Here is a 10,230-nt window from a genome sequence, read left to right as displayed (position 1 = left end):
CGGAGAGCTAGAGGGGGAGGGTTGCATTATTGTTTTAAGCAATTTCTATGCACAATCTTTTTGACAGAGCTGGGGGTGGGGGTGGTGTGACCCCCGAACATCCTGGATCCACGCCTGGGCGACTCTTGTACAGTGCTAGTGTGAATTCGATAGTATATGCCTGCGCAACATCCGAGTCAGATCATACGTCGTGTCAAAAAGGTCTTTTTTTTATGATCCTCAATAACTATTATGTTGTTTACAAATGAAACTAAACAAAAAAAAATCAAAATTTTCTGTGAGCTTTCAAATGAGACATCGCACGAAAACAAAAACTTGGCCCATGTCAATTCAAGGAATCAATTAATTAATTTCAACTTTGGAATTAAGTGCAGGACGCTCCTTATTCGTTAATTCTGAGTATTGCGCGCAATTTTAGAAGTGAAGCGCGCCATTTAAAACCAACGTTTAAAACTGTGTAAAGGCCTGCAAAAGCAAACCAGCAAACAGGGTTCGACCTTAACTTTTTGTGTTCACTAGCCAGCCGGGCTACTGAAACAGAGTCTTATATAACTAGCCCCGGGCGTGTTCACTAGCCTGCATGTTTTTTTCTTTTATATCGTCTCATAAACAATCTGGCAATGTGCAAACATGTTAAACGTGTATAGGGCCTGAAAATTGACTCCTGGTGGTGCTTCAGGGCCCCTCGAAAATTATAATTAATGTGTAAAAGTCAGAGTTTTTAAAATTAGTTTGGTATATTGATTCCTTTAAAAAATCACCCTCGGAATTTTATGGAAACTGAAAAATCCCAAGATGATAAAGAGAAATATCCTGCAAAAAATGAACCTGTCACACTTCCGAAAACTTCCGTGGAACTCGATCACTCGTTTGAGCATGAACATTTATGGAAAAAATTGTGGAAGACATTTTTTTTAACAAACTTGAAGCATTTATTTTCATTTACAAATAAATCTAAAACGACCGTTGATAAGAACTGTATTAAAATGTGATCCAAACGAAATCTAGAGTCCCACAGATGTAGGTATTACTATTAATATCTTCGCGTCGTTATCATTTTCGTTCTCACGCAAGTACGCAATGTGAAAACAGACGTGATCGAACAAGGAGACCTACAGCCCCCCCCCCCCCCCAAAAAAAAGTCTCCGGTTTCTGGTATGCGCGCGCGTCGCCGTAGCCATGGGCGTCGGCAAAATGAAAAAGTTTTTTTTTTTCAATGAAAGATGATGTCTCAAAACCGCCAAACTCACTGGTTTGACTGGAATCCTGCTGCTGCACAATTTTAACATGTTTTTAGATGGGGTTATGGTGGAGAATAAGCTTTATGTGGCCTCTCTGGACTCCCAATCCCATATAGGCCTATTTGTACTAAGTTTAGTCGGGCACCATTTGCAGTCATCAGCCGACATTTGAAGAAAAATCAGGTAAAAAAAAAAAAAAAAAGCCGCGTCGCCGCACCTTTTTTGGGGCAAGCTTCATACCAGAAACCGGAGACTTTTTTTTGGCCATAGGTACGAATACAGGTCGTAGGTAAAATTCGCTTTTACCCATTTCCAACTGATTTCTCGTCTATTCTGGGGCAATTTAATCGTGTTTTTAATAAACAGTTCTTATAATTTAACCCTAAAACAGTTGATAACATTGTACACGAATTGATAGGTGTGATTTCTAAATTTTATGATTCATTTAATATTCCTGTCCTTTCATCCTTACCATAGCCCAATAATATTTGACTCGCCAGCCGGGCTGCTTAAGGAATAGTTTGACTAGCCTGCCGCTGTTTTGACAAGCATTTGGCTAGCGGGCTACCGCTAATTTCGAACCCTGGCAAATTTATTTGTTAGGGATCATTCCAAAGACTGTCAATGTTTTTAAATTTGAAATTATTTTCCAAATTTTGGGTGGGTGGGTCAAGGTCTATTAGCTGCAAATATAGATAACGTTTTAGCCCTGGTATCACCCCAAAATGCCCTGCCAGTAACTCCTCACAATCCCCAAACCACCCCAACACTCTATGGTTTCAATGGCCCATGGAGGAGTACATACAATGTAATACAATGTAATACAATGTAATACAATGTAATACAATGTAATACAATGTAATACAATGTAATACAATGTATGATGGAATACAATGTAATACAATGTAATACAAGTGCTAAAGGATTAAACAAAAACACAGCAATACTTATTAAAACTTATCTAAAAGTCTTTCAAAGACTAATTAAATTCTGAGTAAATTTGAGTTTGAATTATATTGTTACATTTAGCTACTGAAAAAATGGAGACAGTACAAACAAAATCATCAAAATGGTATTTATGACATGATTGTAATAATTTGATGGAGATGTTCTCATCAAAAGTTCCATAAAGTCAGTGGAGGATTCTTTCCCCCAGAATAATAAACAATTACAAAAACATTAGGCCAATTGAGTTGAAGTTTGTTCTTGAAACTCTGCTTAAATTTGCACGGCTTCCCTAAGCAATCCTACATCCTCTATGTTTGCAATTAAATGGATTAGTACAAGCGCGGTAAATGACAGCTGTTACTGTTGAAGCATTTACAGATCATCGATATTTTTGTTGGAAATCAGTGAGTGAAGGCTTAAACGGTAAACCCAATCTTGGCTTTTCAGACTAGTTTTGGAGACTAGCTGAATTTCAGAACTTATGAAGAAGAGACTACAGGACGATGACTTGGCAATCTCCTTCCTCAGTAGCAGAGGGGCCGGTGGTGGTGCGGCCACGTGGACAGGCATGGCAGTATGTGCTGCCCTCTAGTGACTGGTACATGCCACGCGGACACGGGTAGCAATCTTCCTTGTAGTTAAACCAGCCTGACTCGCAGGGAACTGAGTAGAAAAACAACCAGAAAATAGTATTATTGAACAACAATTGTTATAAAAGGTTTTTCTTTGACCCTACAATTTTGCAGTAGATCATGGGTAGGTGGACACATTTAACGTGATAGGTTGATGTGAAATTTGTGAACATGCACATTTGACTGCAACATTTAGACTGCAACATTGTGAAACAAATGACTTTCCATAAATGGTAAATGCTGCCTCTATGACATTCCTAAACACAATGCTTTATCAGCAAGGGTATGGTAGAAAAGTGTTTCATGTGGATCATGTTAAGGTTGTGAAAAATCATTCCAGCCTTTTGCAACAAAATTTGTGTAAGTCAAGTTTTTCTACTTTGAACAAAATACTTCTTTGTCATCACCAATGTCCCGCACTTTTCTTAACACTCGCCAGCATCAGTGCTATTACCATTTTTGAATAATACATAGTATTTAAATGTAAGAACATGAACCAACAGTCATCCCTAATTCTAAGCTGTCAGGAACAAGAATGAAGAGCACATGCACAGTGATCACCTTTAGGTTTAGAATTCAGTTGAACAGAAGAAGACTGAAGTCTTAACTCTCCTAACGAAGCTATAAAACTAGACGGAGAACCAAGAATGTCACTTACCGCATAGTATGTCTTCTGCCTTCATGCGCACCGTACCAAGAGGACAGACAGGCATGCCGTAACTATCAGTCTTCTCCGAGTCCACGTCGTAAACCTGACTGTCTACGTTGATGGCAAACTGGCCCGATGTAGACTCATTGATCAGCTTACCAGCAGAGTTACGTAACTCTTCGGTTGCCTCTATGGAGCTGTTTTGGCTCAACACTTGGATGTTTTGTATGGAGAGAAAGGAGTGCAGTGGGCTAAGTTGTTACATGTTCAGTGCTTGATCAGTTTTTTAAGCTGTCCATCCAATCATTTCTACTCCGAAGTGCAACTTACACCGGAAATTTGCTAGGAAAGACCTTGATAACAGCAATCATAGCAAGACTGCTAAAAGCCCATCAATTGCAAGGACTGTTTAAATTTCATGATTTCTTTTTCTTAAAACTCACAATTTCTCTTTTTATCACATGTTGAGGGTAGCAGCAATATCACGGGAAGCAGTACACTACTGAGCACAATATGTCAGCTGGTCACAGAGCTAGCCATCAAATATTGCATACAGCTTGTAAACTTGAACCTGGCTATGGGATCCATGCGGGAACAGTACATGGGTACATTAGAACTCTGCATGTTCATTAGAATTATGCATTTGGTCTGCGTGTGTACAGCATGAAGCACACATGACTAATTTTCGTGTGAATATGCACAAACAAATAAGGCCGAATAAAAAAAAAAAAACATGTTTCTCGTCTGGGTTTTTGAAAAAATAGAAAGCTGGGCTTTTTACTTTTTATTTTTTTTAAGATGGTCGCCATTTTAAAATTTCCTGCAGCTGTTGATGTTTCCACTGTTCAAAGACACTTTTAAAATCAAAGACAATTCAAGCTGGACAAGAAAACTGAACATATTTACAGTGTCATTTAGAGTTGTATTGGTCACATACTTCGCACATATTTATTTTCCGATGAATTTGTGGACTTTTTCAGGTTTTTTTACTGCATTTTTCAAAAATAAAAAATAATAAAAAAATCCAGGCGGCCTCCAAAAAGAAAGCGGGCGGGGACGAGAAACATGTTTTTTTTTTACTTCGCCTAAGAGCTCTGTGTGGCTGCCAGGCATATGGGTGCAACCCTGCAGCAAAAAAAACCCATAGACACTAGTGCTAAATGCGCATACTTCAAAATTCTTTTAAAAATACTCGGAACTCTCACAGGTATTCAAGCTGCACAGAAAAATGATGATCAATGTGGTCAGCTTTCATTTTCTTTTCATTTTTTGGTGGGTTGACCATTGCCTTTTCGAGATATTCTCACTCAAAGAAGACGACCCCTATATTCCCCAAAGCGGAAAAGGAGCCATCTTGAAAAACGATCCCTCCACAACATGGCAAAATAGCACCACTTTCGAGCCCAATAGCACCCAAAATGCTCAGAATTGGAAGCCCCAAGTCCGGGTTAGAGATTCATTACCATATCTCTTCAATTCCTCAATTTTATGGCTCTCAATACTCTCTAATATAGAATATTTTGAGGGTATAACTTTTATTCATGAGCTCGGCGGATGGATTATTGGCCTATTTACAGGCATGCACTCGTTTGAGTCCCTCTGAACTTTCTCTTTGTTACCACTGAGGGAGCCCATGTGCACAGCATCTATACCCTCATGCAACTGTTGCGATTGACTCAGGGAAACCATATCATTTTTTTAAAAGTATCCAGATATTCATTGTGATATACCAATGGCATCACTACCATTTCTCTCTCACCTTCTTCATTGGTCAGGTTCTGTTGATCAGGGATGTCAACGTCATGCTCCAGCCTGATGGTGATAAGGACCGCTTCGAGGGATCGACGTCGGCGTCTGCGGGCATGGTCCCCGGCAACGTGTGGACTGCAGCCACTGATCTGAAGTATAACAAGGAATTGAAATGAAGTTACGTTCATACAAATGGAAGCATAAATGGGCAACAAGCAAACTTGGAATACAAACACAATGTTAATTTGCTTTTATTATGTCACTTTTTTAAATGCGGGTTGTGTTTAAACATTTCGAACATTTTAGATTTAGATTTGTTTTTCTTTTAACATGTAAACGCCACAGCCTTATACAATATATGCAGCATTTTTTAAAGGTATTAATATCATCCACAAAGTATTACAGTAATCATGTCCCCCCCCTCAGTTTAAATTTTCCCCATAGTAGTCAAGCAATGTTCATGGACCTTCCGTTCCACAGTACAAGAGTTGTCCTGCACACAGCTGAGCGTCTGTAGGTTCATCGTGATAGCATCATTGACTTGCTGATATGCCAGGCCATCTTTAGTGATGTTGACCCCATCACAGGTCAGGTCAATGCTGTATGCAAGTTTCATCTCCATGGCAACCTTATTTGGCGGTTTGTACTCTGCAAGAGACAACGAGTTTCATGCGGTACAAACTGTGACAGTGAATGCTGTGTTGATTAATCAAGACATTACTTCAAACGCTATTTCAATCTTGGAAAAGGCAGTCAGGAATCACAATTATAATAGACCTTCATCATACTGCCACCAATTCAGTCATGTTCCCTGTGTCCAATAACGGTACTGAATGATAACCTTTTTTTGTTTCACAAAAAAAGGAACCAGAGTATTTTTCCTTCCAGCCTCGCTTTGGTTACGTTGATTTGAATGGAAAAATCAAGATGATAATGGTCTATACTGATCAACCCTGACCTACAAATTACATTAATTGCTGAACAGCATCTTTAAAATTGCTAAAACAAAATTCATCATAGCATGAATGCGTGTCTGAGATTTACCTTGGTCTCTATGGACATTGTCGTCTCGTCAAGCAAGCCAATTCAAAAATAAAAGAGCCCAATTTCATGACTCTACATAACAAAGTGAAAATCCTCTTCAAGCTGTCACAGGAAATTTAGACTGAGTCTGTGTTCAATGCATGTGGCTGTGGCTGTGAATAACATCCTCAACTTTAGAAGCCACTGGCTAGCCACAGTTGCTACTCCCCACAGACTCAGGTGTTATGTGACATGGCCGTAGCCACAGCCTTACACTTACGCTTTCACTTTAATACAGTGAGTGCATTTTGCTGGTTAATGCAAGGCATTTGGGCTTGTGCATGTGCATACTTAACTTAACTAAAGAATAGTCTATTAATACAGCGTTAGCAAAGAATTTCTTTGCTAGTGCCGTTAGCTAACAATTCCAGTGTTAGCAGAGACATGACATTGAGTCAACAGCTACCTATGCTATGATCTGCACATTTCTTAACTTTTTTTCTATGAAGAATTTTTCACATTCAACGTCTAATGAATGGTGATAATTAACTCACTTGTACACTTAGGAAAAGCCAATCCTGGGTTGTCCTCAGTCTCATGGGACCACTTGTAGTCGGTCGAGGGACCACATTGGTAGGAGGGTAGAGTGGCCCGACTGAATGCATAGCCTTGCCAGCAGGAGATGCTGCAATTCTGCTCCTCACCAGCAATTTCACAGTTCACTTTTCCTCTGAAGGGATTGCTCACATTCCCACAGGCTGTAAGACAACAGCAAATGGAGGAAAGTACACAGTAATAATGTGTTCCGTTTTTAAGTAATCCTTCTGTGAATATGGGTAATAATAAGGGAATAACAGTGTGAGGAGCCGGTCTTCACTGCGTGATAATGACCGGGTGTGGGGGTGACCGCTGTTTTCGTCTCGGTCCATTAACAGTGGTCACCCCCCGCACCCGGTCATTATCACGCAGTGAAGACCGGATCCTCACACTGTTATTCCCATTAATAAATACCTTTATAACGAAATAAACAGTTAAAATGCTCCAATTTTGTGACTTTTATCCGGCGATATTTCCAGACTTTTTTGTGTTCATGTTCATGGGCCATATTTTAGCTTAACAGCTATAACGACGTAAACTCAACAGAAACTGTTGCCGTAGCGAAACAAATTACAACAATGTTTTCAAATCTCATTTACACATTCCTTGTGTCCGGAATTACAAAGATGCTTGGTTTAGGAAAGGTAAATATGTCGGTGGGTGAAGTGTTTCAAAGAAAATAAATCGTAGATCTACGCTTTCGTCGTAAACATCCTCAGTATATACTGCACTGCTGTACGATGTCGTTTCAAAACTTCCTTACGCGCGCTCACGCACGCATCCCTAGCAACTGTGTTGCGTACGCGTGCGTCAGTCTCACGCGATGGGGGTTGAGCGCATGTGCAGTGCTCAATTGTTAAAAGCTACCGCAGGACTGCTACTATATTTTGACCAATCATTGGCTTGCATGGGGCTGAACGGGGCTTGATCAATGCTGGTTCAGGGGCCATTTATTCGCTTGATATTTGAAGCCGGTCCGTTATCACCGTTAATGACCGGCCACGTGATCGAGTCTCGACCAATCAGAAACCATCAACTCTCCAAGGTATTTATTAATATAAATTTATGGGTTTTTTTTCCTGTCCCTGTTACATCTGACATCAGTAATTTTATAATTCTGATGCACTCCTTCATGCAGTCCTCCTCCAAGACTGATTATGAATAGCAAACTACCAATACCAATGAATACAAAATCGTTTACAGCCATTCCTAATGATACTTGAATGGCAATTACAAAGTACCAAAGTAACGACAAAATGTCACACATTGGACCCTTATGCAAAACATTGCTGAAAAATGTAGGGAATCCGATCACTGGTTTGCTATCAGTGTTGCAAACAATGGATCATAAAGTACATCACAAGTCTGGTCACAAGTCAATTCATGCACACAAATGAGTGAGGTGAGCACTCACAATTCTAGACTATACTGATCTAGACAAGACCAATATTGAGTCTGAAGGATGAGATCAGGAGATCGTTGATGGTGACTATACTTACTTGGGCAAGGTGCCGTATTGCACTGCTGGGTCTGACTGATTGGACCTACACAGGCGCTGCCACCGTAGGCTTGGCGTGGGTTGGTGCATGAACGGTGACGGGACTGAGTGCCACCTTCACAGGACTGGCTACACTCCTCCCATTCACTCCACTCACTCCAGCCTCCATCAACTGCCAATGGAAAGAGAAACCAGATTAAGGATTGGACCTAACACAGGTGCTGCCACCATAGGCTGGGCGTGGGTTGGTGCATGAATGGTGACGGGACTGAGTGCCACCTTCACAGGGCTGGCTACACTCCTCCCATTCACTCCACTCACTCCAGCCTCCATCAACTGCCAATGGAAAAAGAAACCAGTTTAAGGATTGGACCTACACAGGTGCTGCCACCATAGGGCGTGGGTTGGTGCAGGAATGGCGACGGGACTGAGTGCCACCTTCACAGGACTGGCTACACTCCTCCCATTCACTCCACTCACTCCAGCCTCCATCAACTGCCAATGGAAAAAGAAACCAGTTTAAGGATTGGACCTACACAGGCGCTGCCACCATAGGCTGGGCGTGGGTTGGTGCAGGAACGGTGACGGGACTGAGTGCCACCTTCACAGGACTGGCTACACTCCTCCCATTCACTCCACTCACTCCAGCCTCCATCAACTATCAATGGAAAAAACAGTTTAATGATTGGACCTATAGGAGGCCAGGGTATATGTGGCGTTACTGAAGCTAATGTCTGTTCTGAACTTATATGCATCTTCAGGCCAGTGTTCATCTCTGGATTTCATGCCATGAAACAACTGAAAAATATTTCTATTCCCCATGGATGGGATTCCAGTCCATTGCAGGTTAGTACCCCAGCTAATGCCCGTACCCATTTATACTCCTGAATGGAGAGAGGCAAATAAAGATGAAGTGGCTTGCCCAAGGTCACAAGATATGGCCAGCAGCTGGATTAGAACCCCTGACCAATTGCACGATCACGATTCACAAACTCTTAACCGCTTGGCCACACTGGTCTGCTGATGGATTAAACAACACCATTAAGTTGTTTCTTAATATCATCAAGTTGTTTCTTTACCCATTCTCAGCTCACAAGCTTCTCCCGAAAACCCAGGCAGGCACTGGCAGCTGAAATTGCCTACTCCATCCACACAGGTTCCCCCGTTGTCACAAGGGCTTGGGCCCGTTCCACAATCGTCAATGTTTGTCAGGCAGTGTTGGCCAGTAAAGCCCGGTGGACATCGGCAGATATAACGATTGATTTCATCAATGCAAGTACTGCCTGCCGCACAGGGGCTGGAGGCACACTCGTCTACCACTGCAGGAAGACAAAGAAAGAAACTTCACATTGCAAAGGTTAAGTGGATAATGTTTACATCATTCTGAGTAAGTCTTCAAGAATTGCAGACCCAACCCTATCCACCTAAAATTACTGTGTAAGTTAAGCCATAGTTTGTTACATAAGTCGAAGACTCATGCACTGCGAAACACAAAATGATGAACAACTCACGCAATATAATAATTCTCAAGTGGAGTAAACTATGGAGCAACATTTTTGGGGAAATTGGCTGCTGGCTGAACAATTTCGGACTGCTGTCAGTCAGTGAAATAGATATTTGAAGCCCTTTTTCTCATTTAATATCCTCAAAGAATAAAGGGTATTTGGTACCAATGCTTAATCAAGCAAATTATAGCACATTTTCGAGGAATAATTTCACAGCTTCTGTGAGCAAAGATTGGTGCAATGAAATTTAAAGGTGGCTTGTTGTACACATAATATGGACTGTGTATATTTCTTAGAAAAAGGAAACTCAAACAAAATTGTTGTCAAAAGGTTGTGCACGCATAGCTTAGGTACTGAACAATTGTCTTTGGATTTTGAATGGTGTTAT

The 10,230-nt window shown here is 41.0% G+C and overlaps 1 protein-coding gene across 1 annotated transcript in view; it reads right to left on the bottom strand.

Moving 5' to 3' along the window:
- Nucleotides 1-1,652: 1,652 nt before the first annotated feature.
- The window catches only part of LOC119721596 (sushi, von Willebrand factor type A, EGF and pentraxin domain-containing protein 1-like), a 54,070-nt gene continuing 45,492 nt past the window's right edge, over nt 1,653-10,230 (bottom strand). The window contains exons 42-48 of the mRNA XM_038191676.1: nt 9,417-9,656; nt 8,339-8,509; nt 6,797-7,000; nt 5,686-5,867; nt 5,230-5,368; nt 3,480-3,683; nt 1,653-2,852 (exon numbers count right to left, since the gene is read on the bottom strand). Of these exons, the coding sequence (XP_038047604.1) occupies nt 2,683-2,852; nt 3,480-3,683; nt 5,230-5,368; nt 5,686-5,867; nt 6,797-7,000; nt 8,339-8,509; nt 9,417-9,656 (1,310 nt within the window). The 3' untranslated portion in view covers nt 1,653-2,682. The remainder of the gene's footprint in view (nt 2,853-3,479; nt 3,684-5,229; nt 5,369-5,685; nt 5,868-6,796; nt 7,001-8,338; nt 8,510-9,416; nt 9,657-10,230) is intronic.

The sequence above is a fragment of the Patiria miniata genome, unplaced genomic scaffold, assembly GCF_015706575.1.
Source record: "Patiria miniata isolate m_02_andy unplaced genomic scaffold, ASM1570657v1 HiC_scaffold_13, whole genome shotgun sequence".
Lineage (NCBI taxonomy): Eukaryota > Metazoa > Echinodermata > Asteroidea > Valvatida > Asterinidae > Patiria > Patiria miniata.
This window is presented reverse-complemented; position numbering and strand designations above follow the sequence as displayed.